Raw genomic sequence first — 25,946 nt, 5'->3', positions numbered from 1 at the left:
TCTTGGATAACCTCCTTTCTGTCCCTGGCTTCTGCTATAACGATTGAATGGATCCATGAGTCAAACATCCAATCCCTTCAACACTAGGAAAAGTTGTCCAGCCACACCCTCACTTCTCTCCAGAGTGACTCTCAGTTTTATCAACTTTGCAATTTCAATAGACTGAGAATTTCCCAAATGATTGAGTCCTGGTTTTGAGGGGTTTTATTTGTTTGGTTAGTAGCATTTATTCCCTCAATTTAACTCTTTCCTCTTGCACTTTACTATAAGCATCAGGAAGAAACCAGGCTGTACCTGGAACACTTTGCTTGGAAATTTCCTCAGCAAAAATATCCACATTCACTGATCACAAGTTATGCTTTCCACACAACTGTGGCAAACAATTGTGCAGCTAAGTCTCCACCACAATATAACAAGGATAACCTTTCTCCAGTTCCCAATATCATGTTCCTTATTTCCTTCGAAGTCTTCACCAGCACCTTTAACAATATTCCTACATGTACATTTTGCTTATAACAATATATGTATTATCGAAGACTACATATTTATAGGCTCTCTCTAATATGCTCCTCACTTCCTTTGGACCCCTCACCAGAAATGCCTTTAACATCCATAATTCTACTGCGCACTTCAAAATTCCTCTAGCCTCCACCAATGATCTAATCCCAGGTATCTGTTACAGCAGCACACCACATCCTGTACCAAAACCTCTATTACTTTCCTGTGGCTACTGTAATAAATTACAAGTTCAGTGGCTTAAAACAGAGACATTTAAAATCAGTATCAGTCAAAATCAGCATCAGTAGGGCCACACTACCTCTGGAGACACTAGGAGAGAATCCATTCCTTGTCTTTTTCAGCTTCTGGTGGCTACCTTGGCTTGTGGCTATAGCAGTCTAATCTCTCAGATGTGTGGTCAAATCTCCCTCTGTTTTCCTCTTATAAGGATACATGTGACTGCATTCTGTCCCACCAGAAATCCAGGATGACCTCTTCATCTCAAGATTTTTAATTTGCAAATATGCAAAGAGCATGTTCCCATATCGGTAACATTTCAGGTTCCAGAGGTTAAACACCATTAGAACTTTAGAAACCATTATTCAGTCTTACTGTATTTATTTACTGTAAAAATATGTTTATGCAGAAAAATATAGAAATATACTGACACATTAACAGAGATTGTCACTAAACAATAGATTAGAAGTTTCTTTTATGTTAACATTTCCCCAAATTTTCCACAATACGTGTATTTTACTTCTTAAAACTTTGGGGTGGAGAACGAAAAGAATGAAAACACTCTAAAAGAGTTACTTGTGGGGACAGCGGACAACTTGACTTTGTTTTTGGCAGGACTAGATTTTTTTATTAAATGAACTGGCAGCAATAAGCAATATGAAAGGCAATTAAGAAACAATTCCACGTACTAGCATTTAAAGAATACCTAGGGGCCGGGCGTGGTGGCTCATGCTTGTAATTCCAGCACTTTGGGAGGCTGAAGAGGGTGGATCACTTGACCCCAGGAGTTCAGGCCCAGCCTGGGCAACCTGGTGAAACCTGGTCTCTACAAAAAATACAAAAATTAGCTGGGCACAGTGGCATATGCCTGTGGTCCCAGCTACCTGGGAGGCTGAGATGGGAGGATCACTAGAGCCTGGGAGGACGACAGGGAGACTGAAGTGAGCCAAGATCACTTCACTGCACTCTGGCCTGGGCAACAGAGCAAGACCCTGTTTCAAAAAAAACAAAAAACACCTAGGAATAAATTTAATGAAGGAAGTGGAAGACTTGCACACTAAAAACTATAAAACATTACTGAAAAAAGTTTAAGGCCAGGAGTGCTGGCTCACGCCTGTAAGCCCAACACTTTGGGAGCCCAAGGCGGGTGGATTACCTGAGGTCAAGAGTTCGAGACCAGCCTGGCCAACATGGTGAAACCCCATCTCTACTAAAAATACAAAAACTAGCTGGGCGTGGTGGTGTGCACCTGTAATCCCAGTTACTCGGGAGGCTGAGGCAGGAGAATCACCTGAACACGGGAGGCAGAAGGTGCAGTAAGCCAAGATCACACCACTGCATTCCAGCCTAGGTGACAGAGCAAGACTCTGTCTCAAAAAAAAAAAAAGTTTAAAAAGACATAATTAAATAGAAAGCGATCCCATGTTCATACATTGAAAGACTTAAAACCGGCCAGGCATGGTGGCTCATGCCCATAATCCCAACATTTTAGGAGGTCAAGGTGGGCAGATCACTTGAGGTCAGGAGTTTGAGACCAGCCTGGCCAACATGGTGAAACCCTTTCTCTACTAAAAATACAAAAATTAGACTGGCGTGGTGGCACCTGCCTGTAATCCCAGCTACTTGGGAGGCTGAGGCAGGAGAATCACTTGAACCCAGGAGGTAGAGGTTGCAGTGAGCTGAAATCACGCCACTGCACTCCAGCCTGGGGACAGAGTGACACACTGTCTAAAAAAAGAAAAAGGAACACTTAATATTGTTATAAGGGCGGAGGAGCCAAGATGGCCAAATAGGAACAGCTCCGGTCTACAGCTCCCAGCGTGAGCGACGCAGAAGACGGGTGACTTCTGCACTTCCATCTGAGGTACCGTGTTCATCTCACTAGGGAGTGCCAGACAGTGGGCGCAGGTCAGTGGGTGAGCGCACCGTGCGCCAGCCGAAGCAGGGGCGAGGCATTGCCTCACTCGGGAAGCGCAAGGGGTCAGGGAGTTCCCTTTCCAGGGGTGACAGACAGCACCTGGAAAATCGGGCCACTCCCACCCGAATACTGTGCTTTTCCGACGGGCTTAGGAAACGGTGCACCAGGAGATTATACCCGCACCTGGCTCAGAGGGTCCTACGCCCACGGAGTCTCGCTGATTGCTAGCACAGCAGTCTGAGATCAAACAGCAAGGCAGCAGTGAGGCTGGGGGAGGGGCGCCCGCCATTGCCCAGGCTCGCTTAGGTAAACAAAGCAGCCTGGAAGCTTGAACTGGGTGGAGCCCACCACAGCTCAAGGAGGCCTGCCTGCCTCTGTAGGCTCCACCTCTGGGGGCAGGGCACAGACAAACAAAAAGACAGCAGTAACCTCTGCAGACTTAAATGTCCCTGTCTGACAGCTTTGAGGAGAGCAGTGGTTCTCCCAGCACGCAACTGGAGATCTGAGAACGGGCAGACTGCCTCCTCAAGTGGGTCCCTGACCCCTGACCCCTGAGCAGCCTAACTGGGAGGCACCCCCCAGCAGGGGCAGACTGACACCTCACACGGCCGCCGGCCGGATACTCCAACAGACCTGCAGCTGAGGGTCCTGTCTGTTAGAAGGAAAACTAACAAACAGAAAGGACATCCACACCAAAAACCCATCTGTACATCACCATCATCAAAGACCAAAAGTAGATAAAACCACAAAGATGGGGAAAAAACAGAGCAGAAAAACTGGAAACTCTAAAAAGTAGAGTGCCTCTTCTCCTCCAAAGGAACGCAGTTCCTCACCAGCAATGGAACAAAGCTGGACGGAGAATGACTTTGACGAGCTGAGAGAAGAAGGCTTCAGACGATCAAATTACTCCGAGCTACGGGAGGATATTCAAACCAAAGGCAAAGAAGTTGAAAACTTTGAAAAAAATTTAGAAGAATGTATAACTAGAATAACCAATACAGAGAAGTGCTTAACGGAGCTGATGGAGCTGAACACCAAGGCTCGAGAACTACGTGAAGAATGCAGAAGCCTCAGGAGCCAATGCGATCAAATGGAAGAAAGGGTATCAGCCATGGAAGATGAAATGAATGAAATGAAGCAAGAAGGGAAGTTTAGAGAAAAAAGAATAAAAAGAAACGAGCAAAGCCTCCAAGAAATGTGGGACTATGTGAAAAGACCAAATCTATGTCTGATTGGTGTACCTGAAAGTGACGGGGAAAATGGAACCAAGTTGGAAAACACTCTGCAGGATATTATCCAGGAGAACTTCTCCAATCTAGCAAGGCAGGCCAACATTCAGATTCAGGAAATACAGAGAACGCCACAAAGATACTCCTCGAGAAGAGCAATTCCAAGACACATAATTGTCAGATTCACCAAAGTTGAAATGAAGGAAAAAATGTTAAGGGCAGCCAGAGAGAAAGGTCGGGTTACCATCAAAGGGAAGCCCATCAGACTAACAGCGGATATCTCAGCAGAAACCCTACAAGCCAGAAGAGAGTGGGGGCCAATATTCAACATTCTTAAAGAAAAGAATTTTCAAGCCAGAATTTCATATCCAGCCAAACTAAGCTTCATAAGGAGAAATAAAATCCTTTACAGACAAGCAAATGCTGAGAGATTTTGTCACCACCAGGCCTGCCCTAAAAGAGCTCCTGAAGGAAGCGCTAAACATGGAAAGGCACAACCGGTACCAGCCACTGCAAAGTCATGCCAAAATGTAAAGACCATCGAGACTAGGAAGAGACTGCATCAACTAACGAGCAAAATAACCAGCTAACATCATAATGGCAGGATCAAATTCACACATAACAATATTAACTTTAAATGTAAATAGACTAAATGCTCCAATTAAAAGACACAGACTGGCAAATTGGATAAAGACTCAAGACCCATCAGTGTGCTGTATTCAGGAAACCCATCTCACGCGCAGAGACACACATAGGCTCAAAATAAAAGGATGGAGGAAGATCTACCAAGCAAATGGAAAACAAAAAAAGGCAGGGGTTGCAATCCTAGTCTCTGATAAAACAGACTTTAAACCAACAAAGATCAAAAGACACAAAGAAGGCCATTACATAATGGTAAAGGGATTAATTCAACAAGAAGAGCTAACTATCCTAAATATATATGCACCCAATACAGGAGCACCCAGAATCATAAAGCAAGTCCTGAGTGACCTACAAAGAGACTTAGACTCCCACACATTAATAATGGGAGACTTTAACACCCCACTGTCAACATTAGACAGATCAACGAGACAGAAAGTCAACAAGGATACCCAGGAATTGAACTCAGCTCTGCACCAAGTGGACCTAATAGACATCTACAGAACTCTCCACCCCAAATCAACAGAATATACATTTTTTTCAGCACCACACCACACCTATTCCAAAATTGACCACATACTTGGAAGTAAAGCTCTCCTCAGTAAATGTAAAAGAACAGAAATTATAACAAACTATCTCTCAGATCACAGTGCAATAAAGCTAGAACTCAGGATTAAGAATCTCACTCAAAACCGCTCAACTACATGGAAACTGAACAACCTGCTCCTGAATGACTACTGGGTACATAACGAAATGAAGGCAGAAATAAAGATGTTCTTTGAAACCAATGAGAACAAAGACACAACATACCAGAATCTCTGGGACGCATTCAAAGCAGTGTGTAGAGGGAAATGTATAGCACTAAATGCCCATAAGAGAAAGTAGGAAAGATCCAAAATTGACACCCTAACATCACAATTAAAAGAACTAGAAAAGCAAGAGCAAACACATTCAAAAGCTAGCAGAAGGCAAGAAATAACTAAAATCAGAGCAGAACTGAAGGAAATAGAGACACAAAAAACCCTTCAAAAAATTAATGAATCCAGGAGCTGGTTTTTTGAAAGGATCAACAAAATTGATAGACCACTAGCAAGATTAATAAAGAAAAAAAGAGAGAAGAATCAAATAGATGCAATAAAAAATGATAAAGGGGATATCACCACCAATCCCAGAGAAATACAAACTACCATCAGAGAATACTACAGACACCTCTATGCAAATAAGCTAGAAAATCTAGAAGAAATGGATAAATTCCTCAACACATACACCCTCCCAAGACTAAACCAGGAAGAAGTTGAATCTCTGAATAGACCAATAAGAGGAGCTGAAATTGTGGCAATAATCAATAGCTTACCAACCAAAAAAAGTCCAGGACCAGATGGGTTCACAGCCGAATTCTACCAGAGGTACAAGGAGGAACTGGTACCATTCCTTCTGAAACTATTCCAATCAATAGAAAAAGAGGGAATCCTCCCTAACTCATTTTATGAGGCCAGCATCATCCTGATACCAAAGCCGGGCAGAGACACAACCAAAAAAGAGAATTTTAGACCAATATCCTTGATGAACATTGATGCAAAAATCCTCAATAAAATACTGGCAAACCGAATCCAGCAGCACATCAAAAAGCTTATCCACCATGATCAAGTGGGCTTCATCCCTGGGATGCACGGCTGGTTCAATATACACAAATTAATAAATGTAATCCAGCATATAAACAGAACCAAAGACAAAAACCACATGATTATCTCAATAGATGCAGAAAAGGCCTTTGACAAAATTCAACAACCCTTCATGCTAAAAACACTCAATAAATTAGGTATTGATGGGACGTATCTCAAAATAATAAGAGCTATCTATGACAAACCCACAGCCAATATCATACTGAATGGGCAAAAACTGGAAGCATTCCCTTTGAAAACTGGCACAAGACAGGGATGCCCTCTCTCACCACTCCTATTCAACATAGTGTTGGAAGTTCTGGCCAGGGCAATCAGGCAGGAGAAGGAAATAAAGGGTATTCAATTAGGAAAAGAGGAAGTCAAATTGTCCCTGTTTGCAGATGACATGATTGTATATCTAGAAAACCCCATTGTCTCAGCCCAAAATCTCCTTAAGCTGATAAGCAACTTCAGCAAAGTCTCAGGATACAAAATCAATGTACAAAAATCACAAGCATTCTTATACACCAATAACAGACAAACAGAGAGCCAAATCATGAGTGAACTCCCATTCACAATTGCTTCAAAGAGAATAAAATACCTAGGAATCCAACTTACTAGGGATGTGAAGGACCTCTTCAAGGAGAACTACAAACCACTGCTCAAGGAAATAAAAGAGGATACAAACAAATGGAAGAACATTCCATGCTCATGGGTAGGAAGAATCAATATCGTGAAAATGGCCATACTGCCCAAGGTAATTTACAGATTCAATGCCATCCCCATCAAGCTACCAATGACTTTCTTCACAGAATGGGAAAAATCTACTTTAAAGTTCATATGGAACCAAAAAAGAGCCCGCATCGCCAAGTCAATCCTAAGTCAAAAGAACAAAGCTGGAGGCATCACGCTACCTGACTTCAAACTATACTACAAGGCTACAGTAACCAAAACAGCATGGTACTGGTACCAAAACAGAGATATAGATCAATGGAACAGAACAGAGCCCTCAGAAATAACGCCACATATCTACAACTATCTGATCTTTGACAAACCTGAGAAAAACAAGCAATGGGGAAAGGATTCCCTATTTAATAAATGGTGCTGGGAAAACTGGCTAGCCATATGTAGAAAGCTGAAACTGGATCCCTTCCTTACACCTTATACAAAAATTAATTCAAGATGGATTAAAGACTTAAACGTTGGACCTAAAACCATAAAAACCCTAGAAGAAAACCTAGGCATTACCATTCAGGACATAGGCATGGGCAAGGACTTCATGTCTAAAACACCAAAAGCAATGACAACAAAAGCCAAAATTGACAAATGGGATCTAATTAAACTAAAGAGCTTCTGCACAGCAAAAGAAACTACCATCGGAGTGAACAGGCAACCTACAAAATGGGAGAAAATTTTCGCAACCTACTTATCTGACAAAGGGCTAATATCCAGAATCTACAATGAACTCAAACAAATTTACAAGAAAAAAACAAACAACCCCATCAAAAAGTGGGCGAAGGACATGAACAGACACTTCTCAAAAGAAGACATTTATGCAGCCAAAAACACATGAAAAAATGCTCATCATCACTGGCCATCAGAGAAATGCAAATCAAAACCACAATGAGATACCATCTCACACCAGTTACAATGGCAATCATTAAAAAGTCAGGAAACAACAGGTGCTGGAGAGGATGTGGAGAGATAGGAACACTTTTACACTATTGGTGGGACTGTAAACTAGTTCAACCCTTGTGGAAGTCAGTGTGGCGCTTCCTCAGGGATCTAGAACTAGAAATTCCATTTGACCCAGCCATCCCATTACTGGGTATATACCCAAAGGACTATAAAGCATGCTGCTATAAAGACACATGCACACGTATGTTTATTGCGGCACTATTCACAATAGCAAAGACTTGGAACCAACCCAAATGTCCAACAATGATAGACTGGATTAAGAAAATGTGGCACATATACACCATGGAATACTATGCAGCTATAAAAAATGATGAGTTCATGTCCTTTGTAGGGACATGGATGAAACTGGAAATCATCATTCTCAGTAAACTATCGCAAGAACAAAAAACGAAACACCGCATATTCTCACTCATAGGTGGGAACTGAACAATGAGAACACATGGACACAGGAAGGGGAACATCACACTCCGGGGACTGTTGTGGGGTGGGGGGAGGGGGGAGGGATAGCATTGGGAGATATACCTAATGCTAGATGACGAGTTAGTGGGTGCAGCGCACCAGCATGGCACATGTATACATATGTAACTAACCTGCACATTGCACACATGTACCATAAAACCTAAAGTATAATAATAAAAAATAAATTAATTAATTAAAAATATATATATATATATAGTTATAAGACAGCAATAATTCCCAAAGCCATCTATGGGGTCAATGTTACCTCTATCAAAGTTCCATCACTGTTTTTGCTTTTTGCTTGATTACTTTTTTTTGTTTTGCAGAAATGGAAAAAATTACCTAGGATTTTTAAGGAAGCCTCAAATTCACGTGAAATTGCTAGGGACCCTGAATGGCCAAAACAATCTTGGAAAAAAAAAAAAGAACCAATTAAAGGACACACACTGCCCAATTTGAGGACTTAACTAAAAAGCTACAGTAATCAAAATGGTATGGTACTAGCACAATGATAAACATACAGACAATGGAATAGAACAGACAGTCTAGAAATAAACCTATACATTTATGCTCAGTTGATTTTCTGGTAGGGTACCAAGTCTATTCAGTGGGAAAAGAATTCAATAAATGGTGCTAGGACAACTATACATCCACATACAAAAGAATGAAGGTGAGCCCCTATTCATATGATATATAAAAATTAACTCAGGCCAGGCACAGTGACCCATACCTATAATCCCAGCACTTTGGGAGACCTAGGCAGGAGTATCGCTTGCATCCAGCAGTTTGAGACTAGCCTGGGTGACATAGTAAGACTCCATCTCTACAATAAATAAAAAATAAAAATTACCTGGGTGTGGCAATATATGCCTGTAGTCCCAGCTACTCAGGAGGCTGAGATGGGGGGATTGCTTGAGGCTGGGAGGTCGAGGCTGCAGTGAGCTGTGACAGTGCCAGTGCACTCAGCCTGGGCGACGGAGTGAGACCTTGTCTCAAAAAAAAAAAAAAAAGAAAGAAAAAAAAATTAACTCAAATGGATCTGTGAGCTTCTTTTAAGATAACTCTTAAAAGAAAACATGGGAAAATCTTCATGACCTTAGATTTGTCAATGGATTCTTCTTGACATCAAAAGCATAAGAAACAAGAAAATAGAGTGATGTTAGCAAGGTGGCCAACTACAAGTTCCTAGCACTGTCCCCCACCCCAAAACAAACAAACAAAACAATAAATAACAACTACATCTTGATAAAAATAACTAAAGGAAAGTACCAGAATGCAGCAAAGGAGTAGAAGCAACTCTATATATAGAGCACAAAAACACAGTATGGCCATGTAGAGAAGGGAAGAAAAGACCTTGTCTCCACCACTACTTCCCCTGACAGGGTCAGCTTGAAACCAGGAGGGACTTCTCTCTTCCAAGAAAAGGTAAACAACAGAACCCCAACAACCCTCATCACCACTGTGAACACCCACAGTCTTCACCACTGTGGACTTCTGCAGACCTCATAGGTACTGAGCCCAGCTGAGGGAATTGTTCAGAGTCCATATGGCTGTGTTCACCCCAAGGAAGAATCCTACACCTCCTTCATCTTCTGTAGCCCAACCTGCTACTGTGCTACACCATCTTGAAAGCAGAGCCTCTCGGGGAGTGCATCCTGCTCTGTAGGCAAATAGCTACCATACCCTTCCATCCCTGAGGTTTTGTTGTCACTGTACCATGCCTGCAGGCCATCCTCAAGCCTACCTGCTACAATGCCCTACCCTTGGGGTCAAGCTGCTATGGAGCCACTCCATCCCCTGCATCCCAGTTGTTTCTGTGTCCTACTCCTCAGGGTCTAAGCTAATGCAGCACTTCACCTTCTGAGAAATAAGGACTTTGGCCAAGCAGAGCAGTCACACCTCTGACACCTGAGCCAAAGCAGCACCAGAGCTGACATGGCACCCCAATTCCCAGGGAATCCGTGCACTGGTCTAGCCAAGCAGTTGATCACCCTTGGCACCTGAAACATGCAGGGCCCCGCATCCCAGGGAAATAGAGCATTGGTTGAGCTGAACCACCCTGTCTTCCAGGTGGAACGGATGCAACACCCTACTTCCATAGAACTGGACTAGTCCCCAGAGTCTACGCTGCTGAGGCATCCCACTTCCTCAGAGAGTAGAGTCGTCATTGTGCTACTGCTTGCCCTCCAGGGCCCAAGACACAGCTGTGCTCCACCATTACTGGGTAACTGTTGTTGCTGCACGTGGCCTCACAAAACTTGGGCCTCTGCCATGTACTACCAGCCCAGGGTCCAGAGTCCCCACTGCATAGTGCCTCATTCCCCAGGGCCTGAGTTTCTGGTGTGTACTGTTGACTCTGGGACTCTTACTCCCTGGAACTCAGGCCTCTGGAGCACCCCTTCTTCTCCAGAGCTATGCCAGTTCTATGCCCTGCCTCCAGGATTAGAGTCACAGCTATATCCCTGCCCCATGGGAACAAACTGCTGTGGTGAACCTCAGCATCACAGACCCTAATTTTGTGGCCAATCTGCATCTACTCTGACCTCATAGAGTAAATGTGCAGCCCAAGGTGCTACAGAAGTTTCAAGCTCAGCACATTGGCTCCACGGCCAATCCAAGCACGCACCCTGCAGCCCAGCACTGCTGTGACTGCCTGTGGGCCATGTCAGATGAGACACCAAGAAGGATCCCCTCAGCTAGGATCCCTCCCACTGTTGGGAAAACAAGAACTAGAGGACCCCAAAAGTCCTTGCAACTGAGGATCCTAACAACTCATGCTGCCAGTACTGCTGCCACAAACTCTTAAAAGCTCAAGCCACTTAGGCACCCAAGGTCATCAATGACATTGATTATAGTTAAAGAAGATGCACAGAAATTATACCAGTGTGCCCACTCAGAACAAGAGTCACCATAACCTGCCCAACTGGTACATACAGGTGAAAGCCTTTCCCTATGAAAACCACTATGTAAAGTTTGGAAGAGGTGATTGTTCCACCAGAGGTACAGATATAAATGCTGGGAAGGACACACAAAATAGGAAAAAGCAAGGAAATGTGACACCACAAAAGAAACACAACAATTCTCCAGTAACTGACCCCAAAGAAATGAAAAGTTATAAACTGCCTAAAAAGGAATTCAAATAATGATCTTAAGGAAACTCAGTGAGACACAAGAGAATACAGATAGATAATTCAACAAAACCAGGAAAACGATTAGTTATCTGAATGAGAAGCTCAACAGAGAAAGAAATCATTTAAAAAGAACCAATCAAAAATCTTGGAGCTGAAGAATTCAATGAATGAATTAAAAAAAAAATAGAGCTGCAATAGCAGATTAGAAAAGTAGAAAAAAGAATCTGTGACTTAAAAACAAGTTTTTGAAATTAATCAGTCAGGAGAAAAAAGGAAAAAGAATGAAAAAGAGTAAAGAAAGCCTGTGGGACTTATAGGACACTATCTGGCAAACAAATTTTCACATTATGAAAGCTACAGAAGGAAAAGGGACAGTAAAAGGGACAGAAAGCTTATTTAATAAAATAATCCGTGTGCAATCCCAGTACTCTGGAAAGCCAAAATGAGAGGGTTGCTTGAGGCCAGGAGTTCAGGACAAGCCTGGGCAACATAGTGAGATCCTATCTCTACCAAAAAAACAAACAAAAAAAAATGTGTTTTAGTTAGTCAGGCATGGTGCAGCAATCTCTAAATACCAGCTATTTTTGAGAGGCTGAGGAGGGGAAGATCACTTGACCCCAAGAGTTCGAGGTTACAGTGAGCTATGTCCACGCCACTGCACTCCAGCTTGGGCAACAGAGCAAGACACTGTTTCTAAAAAAATTTTTTTTAATAAATGAAAATTGCTGAAAATTTCCCAAGTCTTGGTTGAGATACTGATATCCACAACCAGGAAGCTCAAAAGTCCCCAAACAGGTTCAACCCAAAGACATCTTTACCAAGATGCATAATCACCAAACTGTCAAAAGTAAAAGGCAAGGAGAGAATTCTAAAAACATCCAGAGAAAACTGACATGTCACATACACGGGAATCTCCATTAGATCATTAGTTGACTTCTCAACAGAAATCTTACAGGCCAAGAGAAAATGGGATGATACATTTAGACAGCTGAAAGAAAACAACTTCAGCCAAAAATACTATACCCAGCAAAGCTGTTTTTCAGAAATTAAGGTTACATAAAGACCTTCCCAGATAAGCAAAAGCTGAGGGAATTCACACCACTAGACCAGTCTTACAAGAAATGCTTAAGAGTGCCAGAACTGAAAGCAAAGGGACAATAATTACTATCATGAAAGTATGTGAAAGTATGTAATTCACCACTGGAAGTAACTTCAAAATCAAACTCAAAATACCCCAGTGCTATAATGGTGCTATATAAATCTTTCAATCTTCTAGTATAAACATAAAAAGCCAAAATGCTCAAAAACAACAGCTATAATTCAAAGTTAAGGAACACACAAAAGGTAAAAAAGTAAATTAAGGCAACAAAAATATAAATTAAGGATAGGGAAAATGTCTAGCGTACTTTTATGTGAGTAAAGTTAAGTTGTTATCAGCTTGAAATAGTCTAATAGTCTGTTTTAACTAAAAGATTCTTAATGTTAGCCCAATGGTAACCACACAAAAAATACAGTAAATATGCAAATTAGAGAGAGAAATGAAATAAAGCTAGGTAAACAACAAGAGGAAGAAAGGAACAAAGGATCTACAAAATAAACAGAAAACAATTAACAAAATGGCAGGAGAAAAGCCCTTTTCTAGGATGAATGTAAATGGATTAAATTCCCTAAAAAAGATATATAATGGTTGAACTGACAAAAAAAAAAAGATCCAACTACATGCTGCCTACAAGGAACTCACTTTAGCTTTAAGGATGCACACAGGCTGAAAGTAAATGAATGAAAAACATATTCCATGCAAATGGTAACCAAAAAAGAGCAGAGGTGGATACACCTATATCAGATAAAACAGATGTCAAGTCAAAAACTTTCAAAAAAGACAAAGAAGGTCAGTATTTAATTATAAAAAAGTCAATTCATCAAGAGGACATAATAATTATAAATATATATGTTCCCAACATTGGAGCAACTAAATATATAAAACAAATATTAATAGACAGGAAGGGATGAAACAGCAATACAATAATAGTAGGGTACGTCAATACCTCACTTTCAACACAGATCAACCAGAGAAAGAATTAATAAAGAAATACTGAATGTGAACTATACTTTAGACCAAATGGACTTCATAAACATCTAGAATATTCCATCCAACAACAGCAAAATACACATTCTTCTCTAGTGCACATAAAACATTCTCCAGGATGGACCACATGTTAGGCTGCAAAACAAGTCCTAACAAATTTAATAATATTAAAGTCACATCAAGTGTCATTTTGACCACAATAGTATAAAACTAGAAATCAACAACAGGGGGAATTTTGGAAAATTCAAAAATATGTGAAAATTAAACAGGATGCTCCTGGGCAACCAATGGGTCAAAGAAGAAATCAAAAAGGAAATTTAAAAATATTCTGAAACAAATGACAATGGAAATAAGATATACCAATACTTACATGATGCAGCAAGAGTGGGTCTAAGAGGGAAGTTTATAGCAATAAATAACTACATTAAAAAAAGAAATATTTCAAATAAATAACTAACATTATGCATCAAGGAAATAAAAAAAGAACAAAGTAAACCCAAAATTAGCACAAAGAAGGAAAGAATACAGAAATAAATCAAATAGAAAAAACATAGGGGAAAAAAATCAATCAAACTGAGTTGGTTTTTTGAAAATCTAAATGAAATTGACAAATGCTTAAAAACACTAAGCAAAAAAGATAGAAGACTTAAATAAAATCAGAAATAAAAGTAGAGACATTACAACAGACACCACAGAAATAAAAAGAATAATAAGCAACTACTATGAACAATTATATGCCAACAAACTGGATAACCTAGAGTAAGTGAATAAATTCCTAAAAAAAATAACCAACCAAGATTAAATCAGGAAGAAGTACAAAGCCTGCACAGGTCAATAACAAACAAAGAGACTGGAATATAAACTTAAAGTCTCCCAAGGGACTAAAAAGCCCAGAACTAGACGGCTTCACAGATGAATTCTACCAAGTTTCAAAAAAGAATTAATACCAATATTTCTTAAACTCTTCCAAGGAAACACAGCTAGAGGGAATATACCTAACACATTTTCAAAGGCCAGCATCAGCTCATGCCTAATCCAGACAAAGACACCGCAAAAAAAAAAAAGAAAACTGCAAGCCAATATCTCTGATGAAAATTGGTGTAAAAAACCTCAATACCATATTAGTAAACCAAATTCAAATAGCCAAGATAGGAGAACCACCCATGTGTCCATCAAGAGATGGCTGCTTGTGTTGCTATAAAGACATACATGAGGCCCAGAGCTGAGCAGACCTAATAGATAGCTACAGAACTCTCCACCCCAAATCAACAGAATATACATTCTTCTCAGCAGCACATCGCACTTATTCTAAAATTGACCACATAACTGGAAGCAAAACACTTCTCATCAATACAAAAGAACAGAAATCACAACAAACTGTCTCTCAGACCACAGTACAATCAAATTAGAACTCAGGATTAAGAAACTCACTCAACACCGCACAACTACATGGAAACTGAACAATCTGCTCCTGAATGACTACTGGGTAAATAACTAAACGAAGGCAGAAATGAAGATGTTCTTTGAACATTCCATGCTCATGGATAGGAAGAATCAATATTGTGAAAATGGCCATACTGTCCAAGGTAATTTATACATTCAGTATCATCCCCATCAACCTACCAATGACTTTCTCCACAGAATTCAAAAAAACTGTTTTAAAGTTCATATGAAACCAAAAAAGAGCCCACGCTGCCAAGACAATCCTAAGCAAAAAGAACAAAGCTGGAGGCATCAAGCCACCTGACTTCAAACTATACTACAAGGCTACAGTAACCAAAACAGCATGGTACTGGTACCAAAACAGAGATATAGACCAATGGAACAGAACAGAGCCCTCAGAAATAACACCACACATCTACAACCATCTGATCTTTGACAAACTTGAAAAAAACAAGAAATGGGGAAAGGATTCCCTACTTAATAAATGGTGCTGGGAAAACTGGCTAGCCACATGTAGAAAGCTGAAACCGGATCCCTTCCTTACACCTTATACAAAAATTAATTCAAGATGGATTAAAGACTGAAATGTTAGACCTAAAACCATAAAATCCCTGGAAGAAAACCTAGGCAATACCATTCAGGACATACGCATGGGCAAAGACTTCATGACTAAAACACCAAAAGCAATGGCAACAGAAGCCAAAATTGACAAATGGGATCTAATTAAACTAAAGAGCTTCTGCACAGCAAAAGAAACTACCATCAGAGTGAACAGGTAACCTACAGAATGGGAGAAAATTTTGCAATCTCCTCATCTGACAAAGGGCGAATATCCAGAATCTACAAAGAACTTACACAAATTTACAAGAAAAAAATCAAACAACCCCATCAAAAAGTGGGTGAAGGATATGAACAGACACTTCTCAAAAGAAGACTTTTTTGCAGCCAACAGACATATGAAAAAATGCTCATCATTACTGGTCATGAGAGAAATGCAAATCAAAAACACAATGAGATACCATCTCATGCCAGTTAGAATGGTGATCATTAAAAAGTCAGGAAACAACAGGTGCTGGAGAGGATGTGGGGAAATAGGAACACTTTTACACTGTTGGTGGGACTGTAAACTAGTTCCACCATTGTGAAGACAGTGTGGCGACTCCTCAAGGATCTAGAACTAGGAATACCATTTAACCCAGCGATCTCATTACTGGGTATATACCCAAAGGATTATAAATCATGCTGCTATAAAGACACATGCACACATATGTTTATTACGGCACTATTCACAATAGCAAAGACTTGGAACCAACCCAAATGTCCATCAGTGATAGACTGGATTAAGAAAATGTGGCACATATACAGCATGGAATACTATACAGCCATAAAAAAGGATGAGTTCATGTCCTTTGTAGGGCCATGGATGAATCTAGAAACCATCATCCTGAGCAAACTATCACAAGGACAGAAAACTAAACATCGCATGTTCTCACTCATAAGTGGAAGTTGAACAATGAGAACACTTGGACACAGGGTGGGGAACCTCACACACCAGGGCTTGTTGTGGGGTGAGAGGGAGGGGGAAGGGATAGCATTAAGAGAAATACCTAACGTAAATGACAGGTTAATGCATGCAGCACACCAACATGACACATGTATACATATGTAACAAACCTGCACTTTGTGCGCATGTACCCTAGAACTTAAAGTATAAGAATAATAATAATAATAAAGATGTTCTCTGAAACCAATAAGAACAAAGCTACAATGTACCAGAATCTCTGGGGCACATTTAAAGTGGTGTGTAGAGGGAAATTTATAGCACTAAATGCCCACAAGAGAAAGCAGGAAAGACCTAAAATCAACACCCTAAGATCATAATTAAAAGAATTAGAGAAGCAAGAGCAAACACATTCAAAAGCTAGCAGAAGGCAAGAAATAACTAAGATCAAAGCAGAACTGAAGGAGATAGAGACACAAAAAACCCTTCAAATAATCAATGAATCCAGGAGCTGGTTTTTTGAAAAGATAGCAAAATAGATACATGGCTAGCAAGACTAATAAAGAAGAAAAGAGAGAAGAATCAAATAGATGAAATAAAAAATGATAAAGGGGATATCAACACCAATCCCACAGAAATACAAATTACCATCAGAGAATACTATAAACACTTCTACTCAAATAAACTAGAAAATCTAGAAGAAATGGATAAAGTCCTGGACACATACACCCTCCCAAGACTAAACCAGGAAGAAGCTGAATCTCTGAATAGACCAATAACAGGCTCTGAAATTGAGGCAATAATTAATAGCTTACCAACCAAAAAAAGTCCAGGACCAGGAGGATTCACAGCCAAATTCTACAGGAGGTACAAAGAGGAGCTAGTACCATCTGAAACTATTCCAATGAATAGAAAAAGAGGGAATCCTTCCTAACTCATTTTATGAGGCCAGCATCATCCTGATACCAAAGCCTGGCAACAACAAATAAAGAGAATTTTAGGCCAATATCCCTGATGAACACGGATGGAAAAATCCTCAATAAAATACTGGCAAACCAAATCCAGCAGCACATCAAAAAGTTTATCCACCACAATCAAGTTGCCTTCATCCTTGGGATGCAAGGCTGATTCAACATACGCAAATCAATAAACGTAATCCAAACAGAACCAACGAAAAAACCACATGATTATCTCAATAGATGCAGAAAAGGACTTCAAAAAAATTCAACAGCCTTTCATGCTAAAAACTCTCAATAAACTAGGTATTGCTGAAACGTATCTCAAAATAATAAGAGCTATTTATGACAAACCCACAGCCAGTATCATACTGAATGGGCAAAAATTGGAAGCATTCCCTTTGAAAACCAGCACAAGACAAGGATGCCCTCTCTCACCACTCCTATTCAACATAGTATTGGAAGCTCTGGCCAGGGCAAAAAGGAAAGAGAAAGAAATAAAGCGTATTCAAATAGGAAGAGAGGAATTCAAATTGTCTCTGTTTGCAGATGACATGATTGTATATTTAGAAAATCCCATCGTCTCAGCCTAAAATCTCCTTAAACTGATAAGCAACTTCAGCAAAGTCTCAGGATACAAAATCAATGTGCAAAAATCACAAGCATTCCTGTACACCAAGAACAGACAGAGAGCCAAATCATGAGTGAACTCCCATTCACAATTACTACAAAGAGAATAAAATACCTAGGAATCCAACTTACAAGGGATGTGAAGGACCTCTTCAAGGAGAACTACAAACCACTGCTCAACGAAAAAAAAGAGGACACAAACAAATGAAAGAACATTCCATGCTCATGGATAGGAAGAATCAATATCGTGAAAATGGCCATACTGCCCAAGGTAATTTATAGAGTCAATGACATCCCCATCAAGCTACCAATGACTTTCTTCACAGAAATGGAAAAAACTACTTTAAAGTTTATATGGAACCAAAAAAGAGCCTGCATAGCAAAGAAAATCCTAAGCAAAAAGAACAAAGCTGGAGGCATCAAGCTACCTGACTTCAAACTATACTACAAGGCTACAGTAACCAAAACAGCATGGTACTGGTACCAAAACAGAGATGTAGACCAATGGAACAGAACAGAGACCTTAGAGATAACACTACACAGCTACAACCATCCGATCTTTGACAAAGCTGACAAAAACAAGCAATGGTGAAAGGATTCCCTATTTAATAAATGGTGCTGGGAAAACTGGCTAGCCATATGTAGAAAGCTGAAACTGGATCCCTTCCTTACACCTTATACAAAAATTAATTCAAGATGGATTAAAGACTGAAATGTTAGACCTAAAACCATAAAATCCCTGGAAGAAAACCTAGGCAATACCATTCAGGACATACGCATGGGCAAAGACTTCATGACTAAAACACCAAAAGCAATGGCAACAGAAGCCAAAATTGACAAATGGGATCTAATTAAACTAAAGAGCTTCTGCACAGCAAAAGAAACTACCATCGGAGTGAACAGGCAACCTACAGAATGGGAGAAAATTTTGCAATCTCCTCATCTGACAAAGGGCTAATATCCAGAATCTACAAAGAACTTAAACAAATTTACAAGAAAAAATCAAACAACTCCATCAAAAAGTGGACAAAGGATATGAACAGACACTTCTCAAAAGAAGACATTTATGCAGCCAACAGACATATGAAAAAATGCTCATTATCACTGGTCATCAGAGAAATGCAAATCAAAACCACAATGAGATACCATCTCATGCCAGTTAGAAGGGCGATCATTAAAAAGTCAAGAAACAACAGATGCTGGAGAGGATGTGGGGAAATAGGAATGCTTTCACACTGTTGGTGGGAGTGTAAATTAGTTCAACCATTGTGGAAGACAGTGGTGATTCCTCAAGGATCTCGAACTAGAAATACCATTTGACCCAGTGATCCCATTACTGGGTATACACCCAAAGGATTATAAATCATGCTGCTGTAAAGACACATGCACACGTATGTTTACTGCAGCACTATTCACAATAGCAAAGACTTGGAACCAACCAAAATGTCCATCAATAATAGACTGGATAAAGAAAATGTGGCACATATACACCATGGAATATTATGCAGCCATAAAAAAGGATGAGTTCATGTCCTTTACAGGGACACGGATGAAGCTGTAAATCATCATTCTCAGCAAACCATCACAACAACAGAAAACCAAACACCGCATGTTCTCACTCATAAGTGGAAGTTGAACAATGAGAACACATGGACACAGGGAGGGGAACATCAAACACGGGGTCCTGTTGGGGGCAGGGGGGCTGGGAGAGAGATAGTGTTAGGAGAAATACCTAATGTAAATGACGAGTTGATAGGTACAGCAAACCAACACAGCACATGTATACCTATGTAACAAACCTGCACGTTGTACACATGTACCCTAGAACTTAAAGTATAATAATAATAATTTTTAAAAAAGAAATATATGAGGCTCGGTAATTTATAAAGAAAAGTGGCTTAATTGGCTCACAGTTCTGCAGGAGGTACAAGCGTGGCACCAAAATCTGCCCAGCTTCTAGTGAGAGCCTCAGGAAACTTACAATCATGGCAGAAGGCAAAAAGGGAGGACATCACATGGTGAGACTGGGAACAAGAGAATGAGGAGGTAAAGGAACTACTTTCAAACAACCAGATCTTGTGTGAACTCAGTGAACAAGAACTCACTTATCACAACAGGATGGTAATAAATCATTCATGAGGGACCCGCCCCCATGATCCAATCACCTCCCACCAGTCCCCACCTCCAACACTGGGAATCACATTTCAACATGAGCTGGAGGGGACAAACACCCAAACCATATCAACAGATGAATGGATAAAGAAACTGTGATATATACAGGTTGAGCATCCCTAATCCAAAAATCTGAAATTCTAAATCTTCTAAAATAGAAAACTTTTGGAGTACCAACATGATCAAAAGAAATGCTCATTGGAACATTTTGGTCTTCAGGTTTTTGAATTTGGGATGCTCAACCAAGTAAGTATATAATACAAATATTCCAAAATCCAAAAATATCTGAAATCCACCACACTTCTGGTCCCAACCACTTCAAATAAGAGATAGTCACCTTGTATATACAATGGAATACTATTTAGCCTTATAAAGGGAGATCTTGCCATTTGCTACAACATGGATGAATCTAGAGGACATTATGCTGAATGAAATAAATCAGACACAGAAAGAAAATTACTGCATGATCTCACTTATACATGGGATCTCGGGAAAAAAAGTCAAATATACAAGGACAGAGAATAAAACAGCAATTACCAATGGGCAGGGTCGGGGGAGGAAATGTGAAATATAGGTCAATGGATACAAAGGAGCACACATGTAGGATGAACAAGTCTAAAGATCTAATGTATAACACAAGGACTATAGCTAATTATAGTGTAATGTATTCAGGATTTTTGTTAAATGGGTAGACTGTGGCTGCTCCTGCTGCACACACACAAAGTAAGAAACTATGTGAGATGATGGATATGAAGCAGTATAATGTTCTCAGTAGTCTATGAAAAATTGAAGATATAATTGCTAGTACAACCAGTAAAAATAATAATTCAAAGAGGTATAGCTAATAAGCCAACAAGTAAATTAAAATGAAATTCCTACAAATATTCTCTTGGAGTCAACAGAAGGCAAAAAAAAGGACTAGAGGAAACAATAAATAATAAAATCATAGACCTAAATGCAACCGTATCAATAATTATGTTATTTTAATACAACTTATATATACTCATATATTTTATCACCCCAAGTTACAAATTAATTGGACCAAGCCCTCCAATTAAAAGATAGAGATTGCAACAGCCTCCCATAGTACTAGGATTACAGACATGAGCCACTGCACGTGGCCCCTTTCTATTTTTATTTATTTATTTTTTAAGTGAACTGTAAAACAGCCTCAGTCAGATCCTTCAGGAACTATTACAGAAGAAGGCACTGTTATTACAGGAGATGAAAGTTCCATGTGCATTATTGCCCCTAAGACCTTCAAGTGGGACAAGATGTGGAAGTGGAAGATGATGATATTGATGATCCTGACCCTGTGTAGGCCGAGGCTAATGTATGTGTTTATGTCTTCATTTTTAACAAAAAAAGTTTAAAAAGTAAAAAACAAATAAATCTTAAAAACAGAAAAACACTTACAGAATAAGAATACAAAGAAAGAAAATATTTTTGTACAACTGTATAATGTGTTTGTGTTTAAGCTAAGTGTTACTACGAAAGCTTCAAAAAGTTTTTAAAAATTTAAAGTTTATCAAGTAAAAATATTACAGTTAGAAGGAATAAGATCTAGTATTTGGTAGCATAATAGTACAATACAGTTAACAATAATTTATTGTACATTTCAAAATAACTAAAAGAGTAGAATTAGAATGTTCCTAATACAAACAAATGATAAATGCTTGAAGTGATGGATATCCCAATTACCTTGATGTCATTACACACTGTATGCCTGGTTCAAAATATCATATGTACCCCATAAATATGTACTATTATGTACCCATAATGCTTAAAATAAAAAATTTTAAAAATAAGTAAAGGGAAATTTTTTTAAAAAGAAAAAAAGTTACAGTAAGCTAAGGTTAATTTATTATTAAAGAAAAATTTTTTCTATACATTTAGTGTTGCCTAAGTGTACGGTGTTTATAAAGTCTACGGTAGTGCACAGTAATGTCCTAGGTCTTCACTTACCATTTGCTCAGTGGCTCACAGAGAGCAACTTCCAGTCCTGCCACCTTCATTCTTGCTAAGTACCCTATACAGGTGTATCATTTTTTATCTTTCAGACCATATTTTTACCACATCTTTTCTGTTTAGATATGTTTAGATACACAAATACCTACCACTATGTTAAAATTGCCTATAGTAGTCACTACAGTAACATGCTGTAAAGGTTTGTAGCCTAACAGAAATGGGCTATACCATACAGCCTAGGTGTGTAGTAGGCTATACCATTTAGGTTTGTGTAAGTATACTTGATAACATTCACACAATGATGAAATGACACATTTCTGAGAATATATCCCCATCGTTAAGCAACACATGACTATATACATAAACACAAACCATCATAATGAACCAGTGATCTATCTCACTTGACCCAGTTGTTGATAATTCATACAGTCATCTAGTATGTATTATCTACTATGTGCTTAGGTGCTTGGGACACAAAAGCATTCAAAAGAGACAAAAATCTCTGTCCCTGACATTTTACATTCTTTGAAGGGTGGGGAGAGGAGCCAAGGGGAGCGGAGAATAAACATAATGATTAAGTAAATTATATAACATGTTAGAAGGTGATAAATGTTGTAGAAAAAAGTAAAATAGAACGAGGTGTTGCAATTTTAAGCAGGGTAGTCCTCACTGAGAAGGAAGCATTGAGAAAATACTTTGAGCAAAGTAGATAAGGGAGTTAGCCATCTAAGAAAAATCGTTCTAGGTAGTGATAAAAGCTAGTGCTAAACTAGACCATACTTGACTTGCTCAAGCATGGAGTAGAGTGAGCAAGGGAGATAATAACAAGAGATGAAATCAAAGCAAACTGGAAAGGAGGAAAGGCACATTTGGAGGGCCTTACAGGCCATTTGGAGGAATCAATGCAAGGTTTCTGAACAAAGTAGAAACATAATTTGATTTTGGTTATAAAAGCCCAAAAAAATGTTTTATGGAAGGTGTTTCAAGGCATATACTCAAAATGAGAAAAATCTCCCCTGAATATCAAGAATATCTTATTTATAAATTATCATTAATCAAAGTTTTCTTTGTTCTATTTCTAAACTACTTCATTCAAACTTAAAGGGGTATTTTTCAAGTTAAATATCCCGAAATTTGTTAGTTCACACAAATGTACTTCATCACTTGTACTGCCTTTCGACCTTCTTTTTTTTTTTTTTTGAGACAGGGTCTCGCCTGTCACCCAGGCTGGAGTGCAGTGGTGCGATCTCAGCTCATTGCAACTTCCGCCTCCCAGGTTCAAGTGATTCTCATGCCTCAGCCTCCTGAGTAACTGGGATTATAGGTATATGCCATCACGCCCAGCTAGTTTTTGTATTTTTAGTAGAGACGGGGTTTCACCATGTTGCCCAGGCTCGTGTCGAACTCCTGAGCTCAGGCGATCTGCCTGCCTCAGCCTCCCAAAGTGCTAGGATTACAGGCATGCGCCACCATGCCCAGCCTCAACCTTCATTTTCAATCCATTATAATCTATTTTTAATCCAATTTAAATTAGAAAATGAGCTTATTTTTACATGAAGTCTTTCCTCACCTTGCTTATTATAGCCACCATTCTCTAAGTCTTTTCCTTCTTGAATTATGGGAACAGTAACTATACTTCTCTACTTCATTTTCAGGTACATCAGAAACGTATCTGTGACTTATTTAAGACTGAGTCTGGGCCAGGCACAGTGGCTCAAGCCTGTAATCCCAGCACTTTGGGAGGCCAAGGCAGGTGGATCACCTGAGCTCAGGAGTTTGAGGCCAGCCTGGCCAACATGGTGAAACCACACGTCAGCTAAAAATAGAAAAATTAGCTGGGCATGGTGGCACATGCCCGAAATCCCAGCTACTTAGGAGGGTGAGGCAGGAGAACTGCTTGAACCTGGGAGGCGGAGGTTGCAGTGAGCCCAAGACCACGCCATTGCACTCTGGCCTGGGTGACAAAAGCGAAACTCTGACTCAAAAAAAAATAAAGACTGAGTCCGGCCAGGCACAGTGGCTCATGCCTGTAATCCCTGCCCCTTGGGAGGCTAAGGAAGGAAGATCACTTGAGGCAAAAGTTAAGACCAGCCTGGGCAACACAGCAAGACCCCATCTCTACAAAAATAAAAATACTGGCTGGGTGTGGTGCTTCACATCTGTAATCCCAGCACTTTTGGAGGCCAAGGTACAAGGATCGCTTGAACCCAGGAATTCAAGACCAGCCGAGGCAACATAGTGAGATGAGACCCTGTCTCTACAAAAATTTTAAAAAGTAGCAGGGCATGATGGCAGATGCCTGTAGTCCCAACTACTCAGGAGGCTGAGGTGGAAGGATCACTTGAGCCTAAGAGATCAAGACTGCAGTGACTGCACTCTAGCCTGGGTGACAGAATAAAACCCTGTCTCAAAAAAAAAAAAATACAAATACAAAAATTAGCCAGGCATGATAGCACACACCTGTAGTCCCAACTATTAATACTTAGGAGGCTGAAGTGGGAGGATTGGTTGAGCCTAAGAGGTCTAGGCTGCAGTAAGCTATGACTACACCACTGCACTAAAGCCTGAACAACAGAAAGAGAATCTGTCTCTTTAAAAAAGTAATAAATAAGACTAAGTCAGTGTCTTCAGAGAACGGATTATCTTAAATAGATGCAAAAGGCAGTTTGTATCACACAATGGGTTATTTCTCTAATCTTTCTCTTATTTTTATCTGTAATTAAGCTCAACTGACATTTTTTAAAGCAACTCAAAGGACTTTATGATAATGTATTGATTTGATCCCATAAACTTGACATTTTACTATCAGAACTACGTATATAGCCTGAAATCTGGATGATGTCATAGTCATTAATGAAAATGCCAAGAGCCTATCACCGATTCATTTTCATCCAGAGAAGTCTATTCCTACGTAGCTTTCACTTCATAAATATATACTTTTCCCACAATCCTACTATAATCTAGAGGTTTTTGTTTGGTTTTGTTTTCTAAGGAGAGAAACCCACAGAGAAGGAAAACATATATTTTAAACTACATTTGAGAAAGCAGACTTTTTAAAAGAACAAAATTTGCTAGTTCTCTTCCCATTATCATTACTATTTATTTTTTCAGCTATATTCCACCCACATTTAAAGTCTCTAAAATGTTCTTAGAAAGGAATTTGGTAAGATCTAAGGATAAACCTCTAGGTCTCAGTATAATTTATACCAACTTACTATGACATCTTCAGCCATTCATCACCTTCTGGTTTCCAATCTCCTTTTAACAACCTCTCAAAATTCGTTATAATGGTACCACCTGCACCTAAAAATATGAAAATAAAACAAGAATATTTGGCCAAATTTTCCTGTAAAACATATTTAAAGGGAGCCATAATTCTATCACCTGATAAAACATTCCAAGAGGATTCCCAAAATATAACTCTTGGAAAGAAGAAAAAAGTTGCCTTGTACATTTAGGGTACTAAAACAACTGCAATTCTTCCCTTTCACCAGCACGGCAACTGTTAAAACTGGTGCCTCGGGCACAAAGATATGGTTAGAGATTTGTTTCAGAACTGAAAAATAAAATCCTCTGCTTTATCATTTCCTTTCCTGATATGACTGGTTTTAGGTGCAGTATACTGTAAAAAGAGGTTAGAGAGATTTGTTCAATTCCTACATACAAAACAAAAAGGCAAGTGATGTAAAGTTCAATGATCATGAACCCATAGTCAATCAT

General features: G+C 39.5%; 1 protein-coding gene across 14 annotated transcripts in view; it reads right to left on the bottom strand.

Annotated features, from left to right (window-relative positions):
• The window catches only part of FKTN (fukutin), a 215,738-nt gene that overhangs the window by 35,064 nt on the left and 154,728 nt on the right, over nt 1–25,946 (bottom strand). For 10 of the 14 annotated variants that reach the window (XM_054519480.2, XM_054519478.2, XM_054519487.2 and 7 more), the window contains 1 exon segment: nt 25,442–25,529. The exons of 2 other annotated variants lie outside the window; for them this stretch is intronic. In XM_054519480.2, the coding sequence (XP_054375455.2) occupies nt 25,442–25,529 (88 nt within the window). 14 annotated transcript variants of the gene reach the window in all.

This window comes from Pongo abelii, chromosome 13 (assembly GCF_028885655.2).
Source record: "Pongo abelii isolate AG06213 chromosome 13, NHGRI_mPonAbe1-v2.0_pri, whole genome shotgun sequence".
NCBI lineage: Eukaryota > Metazoa > Chordata > Mammalia > Primates > Hominidae > Pongo > Pongo abelii.
This window is presented reverse-complemented; position numbering and strand designations above follow the sequence as displayed.